This window comes from Genypterus blacodes, unplaced genomic scaffold, assembly GCF_046128005.1.
Source record: "Genypterus blacodes isolate CSIRO-AG114 ecotype Tasmania unplaced genomic scaffold, CSIRO-AGI_Gbla_v1 ptg000441l_1, whole genome shotgun sequence".
Classification (NCBI taxonomy): Eukaryota; Metazoa; Chordata; class Actinopteri; order Ophidiiformes; family Ophidiidae; genus Genypterus; species Genypterus blacodes.
The window spans coordinates 20,001-46,921 of NW_027467211.1; the positions used below are offsets into that span (position 1 = coordinate 20,001).

The following is a 26,921-nucleotide window of genomic DNA, read 5'->3' on the forward strand; positions in this document are numbered from 1 at the left end:
ATATATACACACACACACACTCCTACAGCATATACACACACACACACATGCTCATATATACACACAAACACACTCGCTCATATATACACACACACACACTTATATATACACACGCACGCTCATATAAATACAAGCACACACACACACACCTGACCATAATGAGGGTAATCTGATGTAATGAGAGAGAGAAACCCGTGGCCTTAATGAGGCGGTGCAGGAGAACACAGGATCATTTCTACATAATGAGCTCCTAACTGTTCTCCTCACTTTACATAACTCTAAATGTTAATGACTCCTTCCTGTTCTTGTTTATGAGGGATTCCCATATTTGAGTGAATATGAACACAGAGACACAAAGAGAAGCAGCATGAAGTCTAAACCCCGGCAGGAAGGACCCCCCTCTGCCCCGGGGCTGAGGGGCTGAGGGTCTGTTGTTCTGATGCCACCTGCCACAAACACACCTCGCCGCTGCTATTTTGGCCCCCGCTCACCTATTGACCTGACAGCGAGTGTCAGGGGAGAGCGGAGGTGTCAGCTGCAGGTGGAGACTCTCAGCAGGCTGCTGCGGCGGCGGCGTGTGCGGGGCGGCCCGGCGCAGACCGACCCCGGGATCTCTACAGCACGGAGGAAAAGTGCAGGTAAGGGGGGGGCTTCGCTTTCACCTTCGCCTCTTTCGCCGCGCGTCTCTTCCCTTCTTTAGCAGCTTGAGATGGAGTGAAGCGGCGTGACGGGAGAGGAGAGGAGTAGACAGCTGATAAGAGTTTCCTGCTGCTTGCTTCAGACGCCGGCTCTCTTTCTGTACGTAGATGTAGCTGCTGTCTGTGACGAGGTTACCTGAGGTTTCATGAGGTTGTGTGTGTGTGACGACGGTGAGAGGACGTCTCTTCTGACACGCGGTCAGGTCAAACAGGAGGCCTCTTAAGAGACAAGCGTCCTTTAAACTACATCTGATACAAAGCTGAGCCAGGGTGACGCTGTGATTCTCTCTCAGCTGATCAGTGAACTCGGGCAGAGACGCGTGGAGGTGAAGATGTACGGCCTGTATCTGGAAGCGGTGAACGATTACATCAACGAATCCTACGGGGAGGACGTGTGGAGGCTCATCGAGAACCGGGCGGAGATCCCACACCTCAAGTTTGTCCGACATCAGATGTACAAGTAGGAAACGTTTTACATTTTTAACTTTTTTTTTTTTTCTTTTTTTTTTACTTTTAATGTTTAAGATCCTCCACTGCTGCTTTGATTTAACTGTGTGTGTGTGTGTGTGTGTGTGTGTGTGTGTGTGTGTGTGTGTGTGTGTGTGTGTGTGTGTGTGTGTGTGTGTGTGTGTGTATTTAAGTCTCCTCTGAACACGGGTTCTCACTTTCAGCGCGCCTCCTTAAGTAAATAAAGTAAATAAAGAATCGTTTCCATTTCCTGCTCCAGTGACAACCTCATCCTGCGGTTGGCCAAAGCGGCGGGCGAGGTTCTGGGGAAGACCCACGACGAGCTCATGTACGCGTTTGGGGTCTACATGGTCAAGAGGATTGGAAATTACGGATATGAAAGGATCCTGAAGGTAACTGGGCCACAGGAAGTGCTGACGGTTTATAAAGGATTGATCTTTAAGGAGGTCAAACTGTCATCATGAACGGTGGCAAGATAAAGGAGCAGGCCACATCATCCTCCTCATCATCCTCCTCCTCTGTCCTCCATCTTTTGTAGGTGTTGGGACGGAATGTGCGCGATTTCATCAACGAGCTGGACAACCTGCACGAGTACTTCCGCTTCTCCTTCCCCAAGGTGCAGCCGCCCAGCTTCTGTGTGGAGGAAGAGTGTGAGACCAGCCTCACCCTTCACTACCGCAGCACACGCAAGGGCTTCACACAGTTCGTCAAAGGTAACAGACACACACACACACAGGGGCAGGGCAAAGCAAACCAGAACCAAACCAGAACAGACCAGCATGGTGTTGTCGTGGTGAACACCTGACAACCAAAGGAACCCAGATCCAAACCTGTGACCTGCCCGTGCCGCCCTGCTAATGGACTGTAGACTGAAGCGTGTAGAGGCGAGGTGTGAGCTGATAACAGGAACGCTGCTCTGCTGCTGCCTGGCTTTGTGGTTCCACTTCCTGCTGGGATCCACCTCTACCCCGTGTGACCCTGAGTGTGACTCAGCGTTCACACTCGTCCATATTACCTTTGTGCAGCTGTGTACTTCAGAACTAAGCAAGCCAGCAAAGCAGAACAGAACAGAACAGAACCCCCTCCGCCCCCTTCATGACGCACATTAGACTGATTACTTGAACCTGAACCCTCTGTGTTCTTATGTTCTAGTCCATTGACTCCAGTCGCTGTGTTACTTTGTGTTAGATACTATCTGTGCGGAGACGCTCCCACAAAATTGCAACCTCTATTCTCTCTGTTATTGTTGTTCCATCGCTCTGAGCTCCTTTACTCTCCAGCAAAACACAACTTTACACAATAACACAAGCAAAGATGATGTTCCCTATGAAATGAAGTGAAACCAATGGCGGCAGAAACACATTTCTGGAAAATGGGCTGCAGGGGGAAAAAAAAGGCAGAGTGTGATTTGCAGTAAAGTGAGTGAGGCTGGAGAGAAGCACAAGCTGTGACTGAACCACAGACCCACAACCCTGGGTCCAGGAGGAAACTGAGACGCTCCTCACATTCAGCATCTATCCTGAAATGATCAATCCATACATTCACACACACACACACACACCCTGAAGTGTTTACGCAGCTTCCCCCTGTGCGCCTCCTGACCTGCGTGTGTGTGTGTGTGTGTGTGATTGCCTCCTGCAGGGCAGCTCTCTCAAGTGGGACGACAATTCTACAACACAGACATCGAAGTGGAAATCCTGTCCAAAGAGGAAACGGAGAAAATGACGTATGTGGTGAGTACCGGGCCTTACCCTCCAGCCCCCGACCTTTGACCTCTGCCCTGCACGGCCTCCATCAGTACGGTAATAATCCCGTCGCATTCAGCCAGACCCTGTTTACACTCAGGCAGCAGCAGAGTGTTTATTGGATGGAGATAAGTGCTTATTGGAATGGGACTTTGGGTAAACTCTAAATTTACAGCAGAATGTGGAACGGTAATGTGGAACATGACGCAGGCGGCTGTCAGACCTTTTTTTGAACTCTGGCACCGGTAAACACCCACGTCAGCCCGCCGGCTCCATCGCAGGTTTGAATCCCACAACGCAGCACAACAGCGTCAGTCTCTAATCATAACAATCTAATCTGAGCTAATCCTAATCACACATCTGATCTGTGTCTGTCAGTCTGCAGCTACAAGATTAGAATCTACATCATATAGAGTCCAAACACTCGGTCACAGATCAGCGTTGTTCCTTTGTGTGGCTTCATCAAGGCTTCAGGGTTCAGAATCACACAGCCACAGGGGAGACCATGAACGCATCATCTCACTGACAAACTCAGTCAGACTTCCTTTAAATGGAAACGTAATGAAGAATTTTACATTGAAATTCTCCTGCAAGCACACACACGCACACGCGCGCACGCACACACACACACACACACACACACACTCACTAAGCAAAGTCAACAATGCAGATAAAAGAGCCCCATGTAATGAACTCAACCCGTAACACTAACATAGCCATCATTATCAACAACAACAACAGCACAACACAGCACAACACAACACAAACCAAACCATCCATCCATCCATCCATCCATCCATCCATCCATCCATCCATCCATCCATCCATCCATTCATTCGGCAGCAGCAGTAAAGTTGTAAATGTAAAGCGACTCACCTGTTTGATGGCGACTCGTCTTTGATGATCAAAGGCTCGTTTAAAGATCTCTCTCCTCCTCTCTGATCTTCACCAGCTGCATAAACACCGGCATCTGCAGATCCCCGCTTAACTTCACCTCGAATTAATGTAATCTTTATATTTAGCACAACACGAGTCCAGTGTGCAGCTGCAGCTCCGACGCCATGTCCGAAAACGGAAACAACCCGTCGCGTTCCATCTGACGCCCGTGTGTAAATGTAGTGACTGTGAACGTGAAAAGTTTGTGTTCAATGCGGTCGATGTGTTTACGTTTCCAGAACAACAGTTCAGTAAACAAGCGCCAACCAGCCGGAAAAAGTACAACAACATAACTTGAGGATTTGTTAAAAAGTATAAAATCAACATTCCTCCCCAGCAGGTAATCGAAACCGGGTCACCTCACACCTGTACTATATTGAAAGTTGACCTTTGGGGAAGAGACAAGGTTATTTGATGAGTCAATAGTATCTGCGTGTATTTATTATTTGCGGTTCCGGTTCCGGTTCCGGCGCTGTGCAAGCGGCAGCCAGCAACTTTCCTTCCTGACTACTTACTAATTACTCTTAATGTTAAAAAAAAAAAAAAAAAAAAAAAAAAAAAGTATTTTCCCTCGTGATAATTCGGTTTTATCTGATCTTAAAATATTTATTGAATTATATATTTATATGATGAAAGGTCCCTGAATTTGAATCAAACTCGAAGCTTATAGGGGAAATGTAACAATGACTGAATATGCCTGATCTCTTTCTTTCTAGTATGTAAATGTAGAAACACAACAAACACACATATGTAAGATAACAGCCTCGTCTCTCCTCATCAAGGTTTACAAGATGAACTTTGACAACGCTGCCTTCAAGCACCGCATGCCGCAGCAGAAGACGGCGCCGAGCTACGAGAAGCTGCCCATGAAGCGAGGCATCTTCTTCGACATGTTCCCCTTCAGCGTCATCTTCCGCCGCGACATGACCATGTACCGCATCGGCGATGGCCTCAAGGAGGTTTTCTCTGACCTCCAGGGCAGGAAGGTGGACGAGGAGTTCACTCTGGCCCGGCCCATGCTGGAGTTCAGCTGGGATAACGTGAGTTCACAGGGATTAGTTTGGTTTTTAATCGCCATGTTCCACAATCCAGTAGCATTAATCAGTGGCACGCCATCTCTTCTTCATCACTGCGCCACCTCAGATCTACACCCATCTGAACAATGTGTTTGAGCTGGTGTCCAGAGCGGTGGTGGAGAGCAAACAGAAGGTCAACATCACCAAACTGAGCAAAGAGGAGCCGGATGAGAAGGAGGAGGGCGAGAAAACAAAGCGAGAAGAGGAAAGAGGTTCTCACCAACTCACCGTAGCTTCTGATGTGATGAAGGAAACGACCCAGACTGAGAGGACTCAGGGGTGGAGGGGTGAGGCAAAGCAGCCCCCAATGGCTTCAAACACAACACTCTCCTCATACACTGTCTATAGCAAATCACCATTTTATTACTAATTATACTGTTTATTCTATGGCCCAAATGTGGGCCCCTGACCTTTGACCCTGAGGCCCGGTCACCCTGCCTGTGGAGGCTGTGGGGCTGCTCTGTAACACTAACTGCTGTGTATGAGTTCCTCTGAATAATGCAACATATGATCCAGAAGTAAACACGGCAGGAATTAGGCCTGTATTTTCTGTATTTAGCTCACACAAAAATGACATCATCACTGTTGATAAAGGAGCTACAGGCTGTCCAGAAAAGCTGCATGTCCTCCTCTTTTCCCCATCAGTACTGTTGCATTGCTCCTTTCTTCCTGCAGCTTGTTCGACCATGTTTGAGGGTTTTCTGACATTTGTGTTTCCATTACACGTAAATTCATTCATATCTTCAAATTGTGCAAAACACAGTCACAGACTAAACGTAACCCCCATGATTGTCTCATGAGCTGAGATGGAGAAACCCTTCCTCCTACCTTCTGTCATCCAGCCCCTCAGGCTTTCTGTTGTTTGCTCCTCTTCCTCCATCAGAGGTGAAGGCGACAGAGGAGATGAAGGGGAGCGACCGGGAGTACAGCAGCGCTCTCACGCAGTACAACAGCTCCGCCAACTCTGGAGGCGAGGACATCGAACTGCTGGCATTCCAGACTGTCACTGGTACGTCACACAGGAATCAACCCCACTGTCACCAAAACACAACAATACGGACAAAATAAGATATTTCAAGACGTCAACATTAACACCTGGCATTTTTAATTGCTGTTCCTCAATTTTCAGAAATATCTTATACACCAAACACTTAAAGGCAGGGCAAGGCAATTTTATTTATATAGCACATTTCAGCAGCAAGGCAATTCAAAGTGCTTTACAATAAAATAAAATAAAAGCATCAGAAAAAGATAAGGACAGTTTGATACAAGAAAAACAGAAAAATGTAAAGAAAATTAAAACTAAAAAGGACATTTGAGTCCAGTTGAAAAAAAAAAGTAAAAAATAAATAAAAATGTAAAAGAAAAAGAAAAAATGAAAAAAAGAAAAAGAAAAAAAGAAAAAAAGAAAAAAAGAAAAAAAGAAAAGAAAAGAAAAATAAAAAATAAATTGAAAAATAAAAATAAAAAAAATAAAAAAAGTTTAAAATAGAAACATGAGGTAACATTCAAAAACATTTTTCAATAGAATTTTCTGTGAACCTCATTACAATCTGAGTGTATCCGTGTAGAGAGACCTAACATTACCCAGGCAGGAGCGTCCGTCCCGTCTCTGCCACAATCCCACCTTCACTTCACAACCGTGCAGACTGTAGCCCAACCTATGGCTTTATCAATGCCCTACAGGCATAGTTACCTTGTTGTTGAATGGCACCGTCCTGGCAAACTCTCATTTGTGTCGTCAGGAAAGTGCAGCGAGACGATCTTTGAGGACATGAGGGAGCCTCCGAAGAAGCCTCTGCACCTGAAGGGTCAGATGAAGTATGTCCCCCAGTGGGACTCACTCATCTTCCTCGGGACGCCCATGTAAGATAAGATAAGATAAGATAAGATACTTTATTTGTCACATTACATGCAATTCACAATCAAATCACATGCAATTGAAATTTGTCTTGCACCCCCACTTACATATCACACGCTACGTTGGGGGTTTGGTGCCTTGCTCACGGGCACCTCGGCAGTGCCCTGGAGGCCACAGGCTGTGTCAGCACAAATCATTTGTGGAGCCTCGACTCATTTCAAACTGCTATACATCCACCTTTAGGGAAAATCTTTACCTTCAGATCAATATGTACATCCACAGGCTGCATAGACACTTTTGCATGACAAGGAGCAGCAGTGGAAGGGCGAAGAGGTTCTGCTCCCAACACGTCATTTTAGTGCTAACCCTAAAAAATGATGAGCACCAAAGGATACAGCGACTAGGCTACTGTTTCTCCTTCACCTCTGTTCAGTACTAAATTAGTGCTATAAATCTTGAATCTTCAACAGAACTGAACATTTGGAGGTTTCCAAATGAAAGAATTATTTATGGTCTGGTGCTTTTTCTTCCATATGACACTTTGACACGCCCTCCTCCTTTTTGTTGCAGTATAGAGACAGTGGAGGACATGATTAAGATGGGTGTGTACGTGAACGACCTGAACCTGCACGACTCCAGCAGAGAGCTGATCTTGGCTGGGACGCAGCAATCGGCCGAGCTGCAGCTGGCCCTCGATCAGGTGAGGAAAAGATCGGAATTCTTTGTCTAATTAAAGGGATTTTGTTCCCACAGGTGTAAACAAACTGAAAACAAAACTGAAAACAATTTTCCACCACCGAGGCCCAGCAGTCCTCTAATTAGGACCTCTGATGGAATTTAATAGTGTTTATCAAACATAAACAAACGTACATATTAATGAAATATGTAAGAGCCAAAGATGAACTTGAATAACCTGACGATCAGGTCATAAGGTTCATGCCACTTCATCAGACAATGACATCATAGCTGTTGTTATTTTGAACCCTGTTGTGATGGTTCATTTGGATATGTTTGACATCATTGTTATGATGTCATCACAGTGTTCAAAACAGTGATCAAGCTGTAGAGTCACACTTGTTGAAGATAAGTGTCCCTGGAAGCAACTTTGGAAACTACAGCTTCTATTTCAGAATGTCGACTTGAGTTTTTTGAATATTCAAAGAAAGTAAAAGTTACCTGGTCTCGTCGCATAAGACTTTGCAGGCTCGCCGCAGGAAGGGACATATTTATGGAGTGAACAACCAACTGAGCTAAATTAAGAAAACTCAGTCAAAGAATTGTCCAGTGACAACAAACTGGTGTAATCCGTTGAGGTATTCTGACAACCCCTGTACAAGATGGTGGATGCAAAGGAAGACGAACCCCAGAAGAAAATTCCACACATCAAGTACTTGGTGAAAGAAATTACAAGTTGGATTTCAACCACACCAGAATCGACACCGGCAAAAGTGGAGACACCACTAGAAGAGTGCAGCCGGCAAGACGCTGTTAGATCAGCTGACAGGCAGGTTGGTCCCCTCTGCGGTGGACATGCCCACTGCAGTGGATCTCCAAGGAGCGACAGATTGACAACATCACAAGTCTCAGAAGAAGAGGCCGTGCTAGAACATGATACATCACTAAAGGCAGAGGAGCAACTTGAGCAGCAGGAAGCCGCCTCTGTGGAACGGCACAAGGAGCGAGAAACTGCAATAAATCAACGTCAAAAGCAGCAAGAAGCCGTCCTAAAGAGACAGCATGAACAGCAAAGAGTCACCTTAAAGCAACACTTCAAGCAGCAGCAGCAACAGCGAGGGCAGCAAAATGCCGCTCTAAAGCAACTTTTCAAGCAGCAGCAGCAACAGCAAGAGCAGCTAAAAGCCGCCTTAAAGCAAAAGCACAAGCAGCAAGAAGATGACTTAGAGTGGCAATTTGAGCAACAGCAGCAACAGCAACAGCGTCAAGAAGCCGCCTTAAAGCAACAATTCAAGCAACAGGACGCCGCCTTAAGGCACCAGAGGAGTCAAGAAAGAGCCCAAATCAAGGCTGGAAAAGGAGCCCTCCTGCTGGGAACATTAGCTGCGAGCAACACACCACTAGAAGTTGAAGGCAACAAAGCATCAGAAGATAGTTGGGACCAAACGACAGAACAAAGACTACCAGGTGTGAACACCAGAGAGGAAGACAGTGAAGTCTCCTTTCCTCTACCATCATCTCCAGACCTTCAGGCACTACCACAAAGACTCTACTCAGAAGTACCACCAGCAATACTACAAACTCTGTGCCCCCAAGTACCACCAGCAGCATCACAATTTCAGTATCCAGAAGAACCACCAATAGTACCACAAATTATGTACCCCCAAGTACCACCAGCAGCATCACAATTACAGTATTCAGTGGTACCATCAACGATACAACAACTGCTGTACCCCCAGGTGCCACCAGCAGCATCACAATTACAGTATTCAGTGGTACCATCAACGATACAACAACTGCTGTACCCCCAGGTGCCACCAGCAGCATCACAGTTGCAGTATCAAGAGGTACCATCAACAATACAACAACTGCTGTACCCCCAAGTGCCACCAGCAGCATCACAGTTGCAGTATCAAGAGGTACCGTCAACAATACAACAACTGCTGTACCCCCAAGTACCACCAGCAGCATCACAACTGCAGTGCCCAGAAGTACCACCAGCAGTACTACAAATGCTATACCCCCAAGTACAGTCAGCAGAATCCCAATTACAATACCGAGACGTACCATCAACAGTACAACAGCCGCTGTACTCCCACATACCACCAGCAGCATCACGACTGCAGTACCCAGAAATACCATCAATAGCAGAACAACTGCTGTACCCCCAAGCACCACCAGCAGCAACACAATTGCAGTACCCAGAAGTAACACCAGCTGCACTACAAATGCAGTACTATCAAGCACCACCAGTTGTTAAACCTCATTCAGATCTGCCTGCTGGACCTGGAGCTGGACCTGGAGATGGACCTGGAGGTGGACCTGGAGGTGGACCTGGAGCTGGACCTGCTTTTCGGTTGAAACGGAGATCCAAGAGCACTGAAGCCATGGTGCATTGTCACAAGACCAAGCGGAGGACCGTCTGCAGTGAAGGGGACCATGAGAAGGAAAGAACCCAACGGCTGCACTGCTTAAAATGACCAATATGAACTCTGGAAGCTACTGGTCCAACAGTACATTAGGGTCATTCAGGTGTGAATGTGGGAGTGAGAGTTGTTTGTGTGGATGTATGCCCTGGGATTGGCCTTGCCCTCCCTTACAGATGATGAATGGATGGATGGATGGATGGATGGCTGGATGGAGGATCATTGTTCATTGTTCATTGTTGTACCTTGCATCATAGTTGTAACTGAGTTTACATGACATGTTTTACTGCTTATTGGATGACATCATTTTGTTAGTTTGATGACATCATTTTGTTAGTATGATGATATCACTTTGTTAGTTTGATGATATCATTTTATTGCAACCCTTACAAACCATGGACAGAAAACTTACTATCTGTTTCAAACTTGTATAATATTGTATTAGAAGTAAATAAGGAAGTTTGTATTCCTATATTTTAAATATTTTTTTTATATTTTTGCACATGATTTTAATTCAACATATTGAGAATCTCTCTCTCTCTCTCTGTGTGTGTGTCTCTCTCTCTCTCCTTAAACTGTTCTAATGTATATTTGACTTTGTAATGTGTTTTCTGAATAAACAATCCAAGTTCCCTGGTGTGACAAAACTACGCTGAAGAGAACCCAGACCTGCCACGACTAAATATATAAATATAATCATTTTGATTAATGATATACCGTATATCATAAATGTTTATGAATTCCTGAACAGTTTTCCTTTACTTATGTAGATGTAAATGAAAACTGTATAATTTATCACATACATTGTGCACACAAAATGTAAGGTGAAAGTCATTCTGTCTGTTGGTTTCACCCATAAATCCACTGTATTCATGCTGGAGAGCTGTGGATTAGGGGTGAATACAGACTTGGGGGGAAGCGTGGGGGGTTGACGCTCTAACTGTGACCTCACTTGTTACATTTGTGATCCTCCAGGAGCAACAGAAGTATAAACAGCTGCAGGAAATCATCAAGAAGCTGGACGAAGAGAAGAAGAGAGGAGATTCACTGCTGTACGCCATGATCCCTAAAGCAGTGGCTGACCGCCTCAGGAAGGGCATCACTGCTCTGGAGACATGCCAGGTATTACCAGCGAAAAGGTTGTTTTTCTGTCGACACACTCCGAGGTGAGGTCAGAGGTCAGAGGTCGACACTGTGTTGCTCGACACACACTTTTATTGACATGGTCAAAGCAGGTTTTGGAGGCTGGGGCGTCTTCTTCCTCTACTCCTTCTCTACCAAAGTCCTCCAGCATAGATACACCGTCTATAGCACCCTCTCTGGCTAAAGAGAGTTACTGCAATTGAATTCACAAACACAGAATGGACCCAGGCTTCATTCTCGGCCAAAGTTCTCAACATTAATTTTTTACTCTATCCAGAAAGGGGAAGTCTGATTCTGTACGGATGAAACATCCTGACCAATCACAGCAGTGCGTCCCTGCAGCTGCCTAGAGTCCAAATATATCAAACTAACTGCACTGTTTCATTTTGTTTTCCAAACTATTTAATACAGCTGCTGTCATCATTTCTTGATTTTCTTGGAAGTCCACAAATTTATGGAGCATTCATAGAGGCCAGGATGGAGCAAACAGACAGTACAGCTGTGGAGACATTCTCTGTTTACATTAGGGCCTAATGGGCAAGCTATTGGAATGAAACATGAGGTGCTTTTCATTATGTTGCAGTTGATAGCCGCCGCCTCGCTATCGGCACTCAGACATGTCCACACTTGTTCCCTGAGATACACGTCCTTTAATAACATTTTATTGGGTTTCATTTGAGAAACAAGATATTCAGCGTTTGATTTGACTCCAGCTGTGACACAATGATGGCTGCTACCAGAGTGAAAGACGATACGGGCGACTATTACAGTTAAGAATCACTTTGAGACTCTATTTCAAGTGATTCTGCGCTTTCCACAAATCAACTTTAGAACAACTGAGAACTTAACGTGTATTCACTCTGTGTGTGTGTGTGTGTGTGTGTCTTTTCTAGGTCTTCCCAGATGTGACCATCCTGTTCAGCGACGTGGTGAAGTTTAACGAGATCTGCATCCACATCACGCCCATGCAGGTCGTGGATATGCTCAACGAGATCTACATCGTCTTCGACACGCTCAGCGAGAAGCACAACGTCTACAAGGTCGGCTGGTGAAAGCGTTCTGAAGTCGCTTTACGTTAGGATCGGACGGAGAGCTGACTGACCTCTTCTGTTCCAGGTGGAGACGATCCGTGACGCCTACATGGTGGTGGCCGGCGTGCCCAACAAGACCACCTTCCACGCACACCACATCTGTGACATGGCGCTGGACATGCTGAGCTCCATCGATCACCTCAAAGACCCCTCCACCGGGGACAACATCCAGATCAGAGTTGGTGAGTATACGTGCGGGTCCTTCCTCCATCCACACACACACACACACACACACACTGAAGGATCTGAGAACAGGAGAACAGCATCTGTCACACACCACTGCTGGTTTCAGCGCCTCCATCCTTAAGACTCAGATCTTTGCTGACCGAGGTAGAAGATGAACTTTCTACCCATTAAACCTCCGTGTCTCTCATAGTGTAACCCTGAGATCTGAGAGTGTCGGAGTGACGAGACAGGAAGCTCCCCCTTCGAGCAAAGAACCCAGGAAGTTCAGCTCTGATCCTTCACACTCTCGCTGTTAACAGTGATTATTGATTTACATGAATGTCTCCTGAACTAATAGAGAGAGAGATCATTCAAGTCCTTGTGGGAAGGTTTCCAAGGTCAAAGTTTATGGCGCTGTAGAGAGAGAGATGTTGGTTCTTGTCTGCGCTCTCTGACAGATGTCTTGCCCCCGTGTCTCCCCGTGTGTCAGGTATTCACTCGGGCATGGTGGTGGCCGGCGTGGTCGGTCTGAAGATGCCTCGCTACTGTCTGTTTGGCGACACGGTCAACACGGCCTCCAGGATGGAGAGCAATGGAGTGGTGATGTCTACACTTACATCCTTTACAGCCAGAATGTGCTAGATAAGCCAAACTATTAGAATAAATCACTGCAATAACATCCATGACTTCCCTCAGACGAAATCATGGAGATTAGTGTCAGAAAACATTTTGTGTTTAATGACACCACCACTGTGCTTATTGCTTTTTAGTTAATGCAACACGCTAATCACTTCATTAGCTTTCCATTATTGATAATAGACGTTAATGTCACATTGTGGGAAATCTCTTTCATGATGAATGGAGAATAAATGAAAAGGGGAACAGTTTGCAGTTTAATTTCCTCACCATGAATTTCCATTAAGCAACAGAAAAAAAAACGACTCATTTTATAAATGCGATAGTTTGAAGCTTTCACAGTGTTCTTAATGGGGTTTGTGTTTCAGTTTGGAGCCCCAGTGCTAATGCTCTGTGCCTGTCTGTGTGTTTGTGTGTGCAGGGCATGCAGATACACATAAGTCAGACCACCAAAGACCACCTGGAACACGAGCCGTACATCATTGAGGAGAGGGGGAAAATCTTTGTCAAGGTGAGGGCGACGGAAACGAAACAATAAACTCCAGCTGAGGTTGATTACTTTTCTCTCTTTAGCTGAATATTAAAGCTGAGTCTTCTACTGTCCACTGAGTGTGAAGACATGATGAGGAGAACATGACACAACAGGTTCATAGCTACAGATCAGACTGAATGGGACCAAGTCTTCAATCACCATTCAGCAATTCATGATATCAATGAACTTGATTCAGTTTCTTCTAAAGAGGTTTTGGACTTTGCACTCACGTTTTAACGCCTGAACCTGAACTGGAGCCCCGACTCCAGATCCTCCAAAACCTCAGGCTTGAGTTCCTGGTGTTCTCAGAGGCTCCAGGCGGTTCTGGTTCTGGTTCTGGTGTTTGTGGTGTGGGACAGAAGACTTTGACTCCTCTGTCCTCTGCAGGGTAAAGGCTACATGAAGACCTACTGGCTGAAAGGGAAGAAGGATCTGTCCTTCAAGACTCCTGCAGAGCTGCGATACAGCAGTGAGCAGAAAGACTCTGAGGACAAGAGCTCCAACGGGTGAGTGGGAAAAGGGCGCCCCCTGCTGGCTCAGTCACAGCCGGAACCCCTGCTGGCTCAGTCACAGCTGCGCCCCCTGCTGGCTCAGTCACAGCTGCGCCCCCTGCTGGCTCAGTCACAGCTGTGCACTTTGCCTCCTCTTAGGTCACACGGCATTTATTTCTGCAGGTTGTATTATATGCGATGCTGACAGGCTCCAATCTCGTGTCCAATCTTGGAAACGACACAGAAAAAAAACTTATCAGTGCAACGCTTTGAATAGAATGACATCATTCTGTTTAAAGGCTGCAGTATGAATAAATCGGAAAAGGGCAAAGATACATATTAATAAGGCGATGTTCTGCAGAATGAAAGTCTGTCTTACCACTTTATTCTAAAATATGTAATAACTGGCTTGATGCCCCGATTACATCATGATTATGAAGTTTCAGCTGATGAATTAATGGAGTAATACTTTCAGCCAGACACAAATTAATCATCTGGCTCCTTTTGTAAACATTTTGTAAAGTTCCTTCATCCAAATCAGCCTGAAGATAAAGATAAAAGGACTTTGAAACCTTTTAACAGTTTAATCGGACACATTCTTTGTGAAATGTGTCTTTTTTCTGGTTTTGATTTCTTCTGTGCATCACTCTCATATGTAATTAGCTCCACCTGCACAAACGATAAGCGGCGAGCCTCCAACGTCCAGATCCCCAGCAGCGAGGAGCAGGCAGAGGGGAAGCCCAGCCCCAGCGACCTTCCCCTGGAAGCACCGCCCCCACCAGAGGCCGCTGTCGAGCCCCCCGCCATCTCAGCAGAGCCCCCGGAGAAGGAGAAGGCCAAGAAGACTAAGAACAACAAGGGGGCCAAGATGGAAGCCCCGCAGGGAAACGCCGTGCCCGAGACGGCGCTGCCCAGCGACGGCCCGGAGAACCCGGCACCTTTGCTCAACAACAAGAGGAACAGCTTCAGGCAGCAGTACGCCAAGCTGCCGGCCAACCTGCCCATACGCAGCGCCTCCTGCTGCATCCTGTGAGGGGGGGGGGGGGACGCAGCGCCGGGCCCGGACAGGACAGAGCCACAAGACAGACTATTCAACATTTACTACATTTATGGTTACTGGCAGAAGGAAGTGAGAGCAATGTAGAAGTATGAGACATCCTGTGTGGACGCTCCAGACGCAGGAGAGAGCAGGGGCGGTATGATTCTATGTTGTTTTCCTCAGAGAAAGAGATCAGAGAGGAGATCTGGAGAGAAGGAGATGTTCCCACTGTCTTACCAAAATGATTTGATCTTAGGAAAACAATATCAACAAACATGATATTGCTCCGTCTCTCTCCGGCCGTAAATAAATCCATAAACCTACGAGTGAAGTGTGAGTCTAATTAAACCTGAGAAGCATCTGTGAGCAGGAGAATATGACAACATGAGGCCAGGGGAAGGGTTAACAACGTGTTAGAGCAGATTAATGACTCAAAGTTTGACTTTAAAGGGGACATATTCTACATTCAGGGTCTGTGGAAAGGGTTAACAAGCAAAACCATGAATCTGTGAGTCTTCATGCTCAAAAAGGAAGATCTCTCTCTCTCACACACACACACACACACACACACACACATGCAACGTGTCCAGTGTGCTACAGGTAATAACCCTGACGTTTAAGATGTTGGTCTGTTCTTATATCTGGATGTATTTATGCTACGGCTGTGTGACTGCACAGCTTTATGAGCCATGAAGTTTGAGGAGGAGGAGGAGGAGGAGGAAGCTTCCACAGAACCAGAAGAACACCCATGGATGCTTCAGTAATGATTCTTGTGACAGTAGGTAGTGAGAGGTTGTCTTGTGTGTAGTTGAAGGTAGACGTCTTGACACCTGGACAGATCTTCACAGCGTTCTGTTTCTACTTCCTGTATGTATCTGTATGATAACAGCGTCTTTATTTATGTTAAACTGGATGTACAGCCACTAAAGTGTCCCTGCCTGTCTGTCTTTCTTATTGGATCTCACCTGAGGGTGCAGGTCAAAGCAGTTTGAGTCAGTCATTACTTTACAAGCTGCACACAGACAGACAGGATGTAGGTTCCCTCCTAAAGCACACAGACAGGATGTATGAGGCAACAATCTACATACTGTACATGACTAACGCTGGGCTGAGGGTCCATGTCTTTGGTTTCCTCACCTGAGGGTGGCGCTGTAACAACAACAACAACAACAACAGCAGCAGTTCCATTCTGTCACTCACTCAGGCAGCAGACGCTCACCTGGAGTCCAGCCTCACACACACCTCCACACACACACGAGGTCATATGGAGGGTTTTATATTTAATCAGGCCCTGGCTGAAGAACAAATCTCTCTTAGCTGCAGCCTGATCAAATTAAAGCTGCAGCTTCCGTCTCTCCATCCGTCCTTATGAGCACAGAGAGCGTCTGAGCTCGCCGAAGCTGCGGCCGCGTCTCTCTGACCTCGCCGGTTATGAGGTCGGTTATTCCTGTCTTAGTCATTGTGCGAAAACGCAGCGCCCGTTATGTTTGACCCTGTGTGTGTGTGCGTGTGTGTGTGTGTGTGTGTGTGTGTGTGTGTGAGTGTGTGTGTCAGGTTGGAGGCTGGAAAATCCCCGCTCATCCTTTAATGAGAGATAAGTGACATAATTGATGTTCCTCTCATTATCTCATAACCACAGTAGGCGAGTGCAGGACAGTGTGGAGGTGGAAGAGGTACCAGCTCATTTCTGCTCCCTCACACACACACACAACACTCACTCCTTTGACCACACACACACACACACACACACACACACAGGAGTGTATTCAGTTGAGTGCTCCCTGCTGCTGAAGTTTACTTGCGAGATGTCATTACACGATAAAGAGGAAGCCATCAGGAAACCGCTTAAGTACTACTTCCTGTCTGTTGCCACGGTGACAGACCTCATTTTGTAGTTGCAAACTTCTGCCGTAGTCTTACTCGAGGTGAAGCCGTACAGAGGGAGGCAGATAAACAAAGAGGCAGGTGTCTGCTCTCCGCCCGGCACTCCTCTCAGTCCAGCTGGGCCTCCCTCTCACCTTTGACCCCCACACATCTGGCAGCGATCACTGTGTGCGAGTGAGTGTGCGTTGGTTTGAATGGCCTGAGTCTCAGCCCACTGGCCTTCGGCACAGCTGGTTGTCATTCAGATAAACGCGGCGCTTTACAATCACAGCTCCTGACAGATGAGTCGCTGTGTTCATGAGACCACAGAGATCAACCAGAGAACAGAACTCTCTCTCTACAGCACAACTCTCACTAAAGCAGCGTCACTTCATCACTTCCTTCAACACAACACGTCTCCTCTGTGACTCCACAATCAAATTTCACAGTTTCAAGCCTTCATGGACATCTTTGTGTCATTTGAGCGTTTAGTCTGAAGTCTGATCCATTTTTAAGCGACGGCCCTTCATCTCTCCCTCTCTCCTTCTCTCTCCCTCTCTCTCTGTCTCTCTCCCTGTCTCTCTCTCTCTCACACACACACACACACCTGCAGTCCAAACCGGAGGTGTAGAACATATCTGACTCCATACCAGATGGCCTGTAAAGGAAGAAACCAATAACTGTTCTAACAACAGCTTATCAACAAAGTACATGGTCGGTTGCCAGGAAACAACTAGACATCCAAAGAAAACATACTAATATAAACTTAACTACTCTGCAGCCCCGTGTGTGTGTGTGTGTGTGTGTGTGTGTGTGTGTGTGTGCGTGTGTGTGTGTGTGTGTGTGTGTGTGTGTGTGTGTGTGTGCGTGTGTTTGTGTTTGTGTGTGTGTGTGTGTGTGTGTGTGTGTGTGTGTGTGTGTGTGTGTGTGTGTGGGGCTATGATTAGCACACAGATGAGCTCCTGCATGATTAGTACTGCTCATTGTTTTCCCCTGACTGTATGGTGAAAACTACACGGTGTGTGTGTGTGTGTGTGTGTGTGTGTGTGTGCGCATTCCAGCAAAGGTGCACACAAAACCAGGGGTTAAGCCGCTCCTCTTTCAAATGGCTGCATCACTGGATCACTGCTGAATTCTTTCTGGGGTTTTCACTTGTCAGAACAAGCAGAGGCACAGTGTCAGCAATACACACACACACACACACACACACACACACAGGGGGAGAGAGAGAGAGGGGGGGGGGGGAGAGAGAAAGAGAGAGAGAGAGCGTCAGAGAGAGAGAGCGCGCGCGAGAGAGAGAGGCAGAGAGCGAGAGAGTGAGTGAGAGAGAGAAAGAGAGAGAGAGGGAGGGAGGGAGATGGTGAGAAAGACAGCGAGAGACAGAGAGAGAGAGAGAGAGAGAGAGAGAGAGAGAGAGAGAGAGAGGGGTGTGTCATAGCAACTTAGTTCCTCAAGGAAGTGCAACTCAACATTATCTTGAGACTGAAGGCTGCAGGCTCACGAGGAGCAGCAGGAGGTCTCTGTGTGTCTTTGGGGTTCTGCTCTGGGTGAAGATGGAAGGATCTCACTGAACCCTCCGGCCCGCTCTGTCCACCTGGGACCCAGAGAGAGAGAGAGAGAGAGAGAGAGAGAGAGAGAGAGAGAGAGAGAGAGATATCTTCACACACGCCAGAGGAGGGCGGGGGACTCGGCGCTCACACACACACACACCCATCCACACACACACACAGGTAAGGCACTCCTGCTGTTTTCCCTTTAATCAGACTTTGGTTTGTTTGCTGTTTGTGTTCTCTGGGACAAACTGAGCGCAGGGACGGTTGAAACAAATGAGTGTGTGTGTGTGTGTGTGTGTGTGTGTGACTTCTCTCCACTTCCCCATCTCAACTTATGCGCCTGTGCTCACAGTCAAGCTGCAACAGGCACAGTGACACACACACACACACACACAGACACGGAGGAGCTCACACTGTTTGCTCAGGCCGGTAGTTGCTCAACTCCGGTGTGAAGGCAGAGAGAGAGACTCCCCCTCCTCTCAGGGTCTCACTTTGATCCCACAGCCAAAGACAGGAGAGAGAGAGACGGGACAGATAAGCGTCACAGATCGGAGCGGCGAGCCTGCTGCCATGACGCCCGGACAACTGTCACCTGTTTTACTTCCCTTTAGAGCCTCAAGAGTCACGGACGAGCCGCAGGCTTGAGCAATCGCCCTACAAACACGTTGGGCAACGTTAAGAGAAAATGCAATGTATGCTTGATGTTTAAGTTTCTACATAAGAGCTTATCTGTTAGCAAAAAGGTTTTATATTGTGGAGGAGCACGAAGAAGACAAAGGAGTCACGGAGCTCAGTGAGGAGAGGTCACGAGGTCACGAGGTCCTGCTGTTATCTTCCTCCTAGCTTCTCCTGCAGTCACGTCCTTCATCGTCAAGTTCACAATCTGCCTGAACAATGTCGCTAAACTTGCCGGCCTCGCCCCCACCGGGCCAGGATCTGAACCTTCAGGGCCTTCAGGAGGGGGGATGTGAACCCACTGAGCCACTCTGACATCCAGACCAACACCAGACCAGTGCAAACCACAAACCTCTGGAGGAAACATCTAACATCTAAACTCTGCTGTCTTGATTCTGAGACCGACTGCAGATCGTCAACACGTCTCATTTGCAACCAATGATGGCGTGCAGGAGTTCCCCAGGGTTTGGATCTCAGGCCCCTGTTATTCAGTCTCTATATGCTCCCTCCGCCCTCCAGCTACATGGACGACACCCAGAGTTCCACTGAAGGAGAGGATGAGCCACAGCTTCCTTCAGGTAAACAAAGATCAAACCGACAACAACGGAAGTTAAACCCCCCCGACCCATGACTGAGTCTATCCTCAAGCATGTAACTGACACATGCACCAGCAGTCCAGATGAAGAATTCCTCCCTGAGTGAAACAGGGGTTGTCTGTTTTCACTGGGTGTGCACAGCGGTGGTGCAATGTTGAATTTCTACACATGAGAGCGTTGCGAAAGTTTCAAAATGGCTGAAAATAAGGATGTGTGAGTGTGCAGAGAGCAGAGAGGAACAGAGAGGAAGTGTGGGGGGGTTATCAGTCAAGACAGGGTGTTTCACAAAGACAGCGCCTTGCCAGTAAGCACGCAGGAAGAACAGCAGAAGAAGTGTCACACGTGTTTGTGCCACACACACACACACCTGTCTCCGCCCGGCTGAAGGTTTTTTGCTTCGGTCAAATTGGAGCCGAAGGGAGCGAGCGTGAACTCCCCACCCCCCCGACCAAACACCAGGGGATGAAGCTCAGGAGGGATAGTGTGTGTGTCACCACCAGGACCCCCCCCACACACACACACACACACACACACACACGCTGAGCCCCCAGAGAGTCCAGAGCAGTTACCTTCACACTCACACCGACTACGTTGCTCAGCTCCATGTCTAGGGACAAACGTTTGGACATTAAGACGTTTAAAGACGGGGAGAAGAGAAAACAAACACGTTTAATGTTCAAGCGATGATGCAGACTGACTTCCTGTCTTTCCTGTCAGCCCTTCAGTTAAACAAACTGAATTATTGACTCACTGGGTTCACATCAGGATCTTAACCCTCTGGGCTCTCAGCGCTTTTTCTCTTTTTGTTGCAGTTTTTACATTTAAACAAAGTCACATCAATGATTGTGAATTAAAAAGGTGCAGACGCTTTGTGGAACTCACATCTGACCACAAATCTGATGCAAATACCAGAGGAAAAAAAGATTTGTTTGCTCAGACTGGCACAAGATTTGATGTGCAAACCTGAGAAGCAGAGAGTAAAGACGAGAGCTTGGTGTAAAAACAGAGACTAACCTTTCTAAAGGCCAGAGTCTTCATGTTCCTGGAGCTCTGATTGGCTCTCGTTCCTCCATGTTTTGTGGCAGGACTCATTCATAAACTTTACACTGGCTTAACAAGCAGATAAAAAGGTGGTTGTGTGAGGAAAAACAACAAAACAAAGACAGAATCACATCTTCAGTCACGTTTGATCGCTTCTCCCCTAAAGTTCCTCCTACGACTCCACTTTATCACATCACCGACTTCACTTTCAAGGATTCCCAAGAAGTTCTGAACCACCTCCAGCCCAAACCGGCGTGTGTACATGTGTGTGCGGCCTCAAAGCATGAGTCATGCGTGGAATGCTAAATATTTACCTCTCCCGCCCGCTGCAATGCCTCCGTCTCTGTCTGTCCATTAACTTTTCAAGTGTTCTCTCTCTGCGGCTGCCGGCTGGAAACCAGGTCAGGACTAAAACCTGCCATCTGCTCCGCCGTGACACCCACTCTGCTGCTGCCGCTCTTTTTCATATTTTGCGGGATCCCACGCAGCATTCAGGTGCTTGGCAACTCCAGGCAGGATTCTGGAGGGAAACAAACACTTGAACGTGTAAAGCAGTCGCTCTCCCTCTGGATGTCAACAACACGCCGACGCTCTTCAACGCATCTGGGCTCCAAAAACACCGAGCCCACTGGACCACCGACTGGACCGCATTACAGAGAAGTGGCTTTGGTGGCGTGGATGTGTTGCTGGCTGCTGTGAACCCCCCCCCCCGCTCATCTGTCTCCAGCTGTGGAATTACATTTGACAGTGGGGAACACGAGCTGATGACTTCAACACGCACGTCCCCTCAAATCCCACAAGTCTTTTTAGCAGATAAATGAGATTGAAACATGGATCTGAGATAGATATCATGCTGCTCCGCTCCCATTATCACTGTTAAGGGAAATTAATCGAATGAATGTTCTTTAATTCCCCGCAGGGAGCGAGCGATTAGAAATGTGACACTGAGACAGAATGAATGGACCGAGCATGTAAACAGAGAACCTGGAGAGAGATTCTGTGAAAATGACTGTGAGCGTGTTATGGATGGAAGAGATGGGAGAGAGAGAGAGAGGGAGGGGGGGGGGGGACAGAGAGAGAGGGAGAGACAGAGAGAGACAGAGAGAGATAGAGAGAGAGAGAGCGAGACAGAGAGAGAGAGAGAGACAGAAAGAGAAAGAGAGAGAGCTACAAGGGCCGTCGCTTAAAAATGGATCTGACCTTTGCCTTTATCTCATATTACGGTGAAATTAAAGTTGTTGTTTCTGCTCAGTGACATCGACGCTCGTGCTTGGAATCGACCTGCATAAATCTTGTTACACTGATCTCATTGTGTCGCTCAGCATCAAACAACAAAGAACAACAACACAGAGAGAACTGAGGCTTCAGCTGGAGTGCATCTCTCTGCTCAGGTCACCATATCTTCACTACATCCCTCGTAAACAGAAAAAAGTAAATCAAGACTTTCCTCACAAAGTTAGAGTGAGTTTTCACAGCTGTGATGTCTCCATAGCAACAGAATGAAGGGCCGAGCAGTGACAGTGTCAGACTCGAAAGGGTCAACGTGCCGGACACATGTACAGTAACTCACCGACAACCAGCCAGGGACTGTGAGCAGCACTCTGGATGTGTGTGTGGGGGGGGGGGGGGCACAGCAGGGAGGCGGGGCAGATTCCTGGGTGCCGACTCTTCTTCGTCTCCCCTTCACACTGATGCAACATGGATAAGAGCAGGCACCGACCTGCTCAGCTATGCAGCCTCACATGCGAGTCGGCACAGGCCACAGAGGGAAACATGCTCGCTGCGTCGCCTCCTCAAAGTTTCCACCGCTCTCTCTACACCCGCCAGGGTGATCACAGAGTCAATACTTGTAAAACATCAATCACACGTGAGCGAGGGGGGGGGGGAGAGAGAGAGAGAGAGAGATTGGAACCTCTGTACAGAAAGTTCCACATTTTAGAGGCATTTAAACTCTAACAGCTCGGCCCTTCATTCTGTTGCTATGGAGACATCATGGCTGTGTAATCTCACTCTAACTTTATGAGGAAAGTCTTGATTTACAGATGAAGAATGACACCTAAGAGGAACTTTTTGTGTGTTTGGTTTACTGAATGAGTCTGAAGTGACACTGCTTTAGTTTAGACGACACCTTCTATGTTTCATGACTGTGAAACTGCTGCTAAGGTCAAGTTTGGAAGTTTCTAAGTGGTTATGTCTTGGGTTAGGAAATCAACATTAAAAAAATGAAATTTAAACATTAAAATTAAAAAAAAAATTGTTTTATATTATTATCTTATATTCATATTTTAAATCATTTTTGAGAATTATTTAAACACTGGAATTTGTTTGTTTTCTGGTTTTGAGACGTTTTACTGATGCAGTCACTTTTTATAGGAATTGAGTATTTGGGAGTGTTTGTGTTATTTTGGTGTTTAGACCAGCTGGAGGTCTCTGCTGCAGCGTCTCTCACAACGTGTTGACAGTGAGACACAAACAGGGGACTTGTTGTCTCGTGGCGTCTCAGTGCTGATGACCTCCCGCTGGGTTTCTCTCTGAGCAATGCTAGGTGCGGTTCAATCCTCAACGGGAAAATTACGAGTCTCTTCCGTGGATCTTTTCCCTTCTGGCATCATTCATCTGCCAGATACAAAAACAAACAGGTTTAAAGTAACATGACATCACAGCAGGGCTTCACATGTGAGGTCATACCGGCTTACGGAAAGGCACACAAAGAGCGTGTGTTTGCTTCAGACTGTGTTGGGTTGGATTGTGTCTGCATTCTAAAGCTGTGAGGTTTCAGGGTAGAGGACAATCTGAAGGTTAGAGAGCGGAAATACTGACTGGAAGGTCGCCAGTTTAACCCCCCGTAGCAGCTGGGAGATCTGGGGAGTAGCGCCGCACGTGTTGCTCCTCGCCGCGCCGCCTCAGCGGCAGCAAACTGCAGCTCGTCCTTGAACGAGACGTTTAACCTCCCGACTCCAGCCGAGCCGTTAGTCTGCGGCGGTGAGAGACTGAAGTGGAAACCAGGTGGGATGAAGCTTTGATTGCTCCTCTGATGAAGCTAAGAATATCTTCTTCTAGATGAGGCAGTCCAGATACTTGAACATTTCTATCTTTTATTACATGCTTTCCCCTGCTGTTCCACTCATTGGGAACATTGGTTGGATATTTTTGGATTTCCTCCACCGCCACAGAGGCCTGGTTGCGTTTGCGTCGGTTTGCTGGTTATCCTGCCAACATATTAGGTCGTGTCCACAGGTAGGAGGCTCTAGTACTTATTGTAACACCAGTGCCTCCTGTTGGTCAGTCAGAGGACAGCATGTCTCTATGCGGGTGTTCTGTAGCAGCAGTCAGGTCACAAATATAACATAGTATAGTAATAGAGTCACTAGTCTTACTCAGGTGCTTTGGTCCTGAACATGTTCCTGCAGGTGAACGCTTCATTTCCACATGCAGGGTGTGTTACTGTGACAAAACATTATTCTAAACCACAGAATGGTTACCAGTGGGCGTCGTGGGGCGTTATCAGGCCTCCGCACTCTTTCACAGTCCAGAGTCATTCAGCTTTACCTTCTTTCAGACAATCCAGGCAACCATGGAGGTGTTCAGCTCCAAGGATCTGGCCATGAGGGCGCAGAAGAAGCTCCTGAGCAGCATGGCCACCAAAGCCTCCGTCCAGATGTTCATCGACGACACCACCAGCGAAATCCTGGACGAACTGTACCGCGTCTCCAAGGAGTACACGGGCAACCGGAGCGAGGCGCAGAAAGTCATCAAGGACCTGATCAAGATCGCCGTGAAGATCGGCGTGCTCTTCAAGAACAACCGCTTCAGCACGGAGGAGCTGGCGGTGGCCCAGGACTTCAAGAAGAAGCTGCGGCAGGGAGCCATGACGGCCACCAGCTTCTATGAGGTTGGTGTGGCTGCGTGTTCAGGCTGCAGATAGAGCTTTGGCTAAACTCATTACTTACAACACCACTAACACTAATTAAATTCCAACATCTACAAAAGGAATCGCCCAGGAACAACAACAGTAAACAAATTTAGTTCAGGGAGGAAAATATCCAATTAAGTTCATTAGAAGAGACGAGATGAAACACAAAGCGAGCGGCTCGTCCTAATTCTGTTCTGTATTCACAAACACAAACATTCATAACTTACTTACAACAGCAAATGAACGTCATAAAGCAGGAAGATAAAACCAAACATTACTGCCCTCCTCAGCAGGATCTCCTCCTCCTCTTCCTCTAACTTCCATCTTGCATCAGTGTGTGTAGAATAGCTACAGTGTTGCTTTAATATTAATGAGGAGGAATATTAATTTGTTTTGCGGCACGAAAAACAAACTCAGATCCTCAGAGACGCCTTTCATTCAAACTTTTATTTACTTTACTTACAAGATATTTGTTATAATATCTCCTCCTATTATTCAACGGGCCTGGTGGTGTGATAACTGCTCCAGTGTGTGTGTGTGTGTGTGTGTGTGTGTGCTTTCAGTTCGCTTGTAAAAATAGAGATGTGGAGACTTTCTGATTACCTTCACGAGACTAAAATCAGTGTGTGTGAGTGTGTGTGTGTGTGTGTGTGTGTGTGTGGTGCAGACAGTGGAGGTGCAGACTGTGGGTGTGGCTGGGACAGCGGTGTCTCATCTTTGACTTGTGTGTACGCTACATCAGGACAATAAAGTGGCACTGAATTAAAAATGTGCTTAACCTGCCACAACCTTCACTGAGTAGCCTAACAAAACCAAGTGTTACTTACTTGTGAACGTGAAGTGTGAGTCTATCGGCCCCCTGCTTCTGGGGAACGCAAAGCTTAGCAGGACCGAGTCAGGGCGTCCAGATGAAGTGTGTGTTATTCAGCTGCGTCCTCTCTACCAGGACGCTGTAGTGATTTAGCTGAAGGTTGATGAATTGATATCCGGCTGCCCTCAGACTTAACGTCACAGGCTGGAGGACTGGAATGAGTTACAGATCATGTAAACACGGCGTCCATAAACAAGAGGAGTCCAGAGGAACGAGTCTCCTCCCTGAGTTACAGGACACTAAAGTGATATTTACAGACCTGGTGTTGCAGGATGACGTGTTCTGTTCCGTAAAGCTGCGTGGAGCACAGAAGCTGAAGTCACACTTCTCTGCCTTTGTGTCCCGCAGGTGGAGTTCACCTTCGACAAAACAGTGATGTCAGAGATCCTGAGCAGCTGCAGGGATCTGCTGCTCAAACTGGTCAACAGCCACCTCACCCCCAAGTCCCACGGCCGCATCAACCACGTCTTCAACCATTACGCCGACCCCGAGCTCCTGGCCAAGCTGTACGACCCCGACGGGCCTTTCCGACCCAACCTCACCAAGATCTGCAGCGGACTGGACAAACTGGTGGAGAACGAGACGATATGAGAAGATCAGCGTCCCTGAGACAGACACTGGGAGCTGTAGACTCAAGAACTGAGGGACAGAACCAGGTCTCACTGCTGCTGAGGACAGAACTCAGTCCACCGCTGTGACCCCCTTGGTCCTGGAAGAACGCCTGGGACCAAATCACTGAGTCTCTCCTCGTGCTTTCATGTTTTGAGGTGATATGTTATTAAAGATTGTGTTAAGATGGAACGCAACACTGGAACATTAACCCCTTCATCCTGTATCCACTGTTTTGATTTCTGAGACCTTGCAATGTTTGCTTCATAACTACTAAGATGTTCAGCCGGTCGATGCTACTGGAGCAGCGCCGCACTGCCACCTGGTGGTCACAGACGATGGAGGCTGAAGAAGAAGACACCTGCTCCCTCCATCCACACTCTGCTTTAAATATGAGAAGCAGAATCAAAAGCTTTAGATTAGCTGTAACAGACAGGATCCAGGGAAAGGTCAGGGTCCTGAGCTGATGCTTCCTGTCTCATCAGAGTCAGATGTTTTGCCACTCGGGCTCCTGAATGTTGACACACAGACACACACACACACACACACACACACACAGGTTGATCTGAAACAACATGAAGCGAGACAGAGAGTGAGTCAGTGTGGCGTCTCAGTGTTTCCTCTGTGTGGAGAGTAGTCAGTGTGCAGACCACAGACGAGGAGGAGGAGGAGCTTAAAAACGGGATTGAAACGTGTCCCCCTTTTCTTTAAATCCATTTTATTTGAGTCCCAAATGACATTTATACTGTATACGCCCCTAAGGAACAATAAACAGATTGTTGTCAAAATTCACTATAAGTAGCAATAGTTTCATGTTC

At 47.2% G+C, this 26,921-nt stretch overlaps 2 protein-coding genes across 5 annotated transcripts; both read left to right on the top strand.

The window, feature by feature from the left end:
- Positions 1-1,030: 1,030 nt before the first annotated feature.
- LOC142989994 (soluble guanylate cyclase 88E-like) lies at positions 1,031-14,976 on the top strand. The gene is made up of 16 exons (XM_076139693.1): positions 1,031-1,158; positions 1,426-1,558; positions 1,705-1,879; positions 2,808-2,899; positions 4,630-4,887; positions 4,991-5,270; positions 5,807-5,932; positions 6,669-6,789; positions 7,355-7,484; positions 10,861-11,007; positions 11,922-12,068; positions 12,145-12,301; positions 12,775-12,848; positions 13,342-13,431; positions 13,840-13,958; positions 14,607-14,976. The coding sequence occupies exons 1-16, from the start codon at positions 1,031-1,033 to the stop codon at positions 14,974-14,976; spliced, it is 2,547 nt and encodes an 848-aa protein (XP_075995808.1).
- Positions 14,977-18,259: 3,283 nt separating this feature from the next.
- On the top strand, positions 18,260-26,895 carry tnfaip8l2b (tumor necrosis factor, alpha-induced protein 8-like 2b). 4 transcript variants are annotated; one of them, XM_076139691.1, is made up of 3 exons: positions 18,260-18,575; positions 24,270-24,602; positions 25,843-26,895. In XM_076139691.1, exons 2-3 carry the CDS (start codon positions 24,285-24,287, stop codon positions 26,083-26,085), a joined length of 561 nt encoding a protein of 186 aa, XP_075995806.1. In that variant the 5' UTR covers positions 18,260-18,575; positions 24,270-24,284; the 3' UTR covers positions 26,086-26,895. The 4 variants fall into 4 exon arrangements, with proteins under 4 accessions (XP_075995806.1, XP_075995804.1, XP_075995807.1 ...); XM_076139689.1 differs by having other exon boundaries at positions 18,261-18,575; positions 24,279-24,602; XM_076139692.1 differs by having other exon boundaries at positions 18,261-18,575; positions 24,291-24,602.
- The last annotated feature ends 26 nt before the right edge of the window (positions 26,896-26,921 follow it).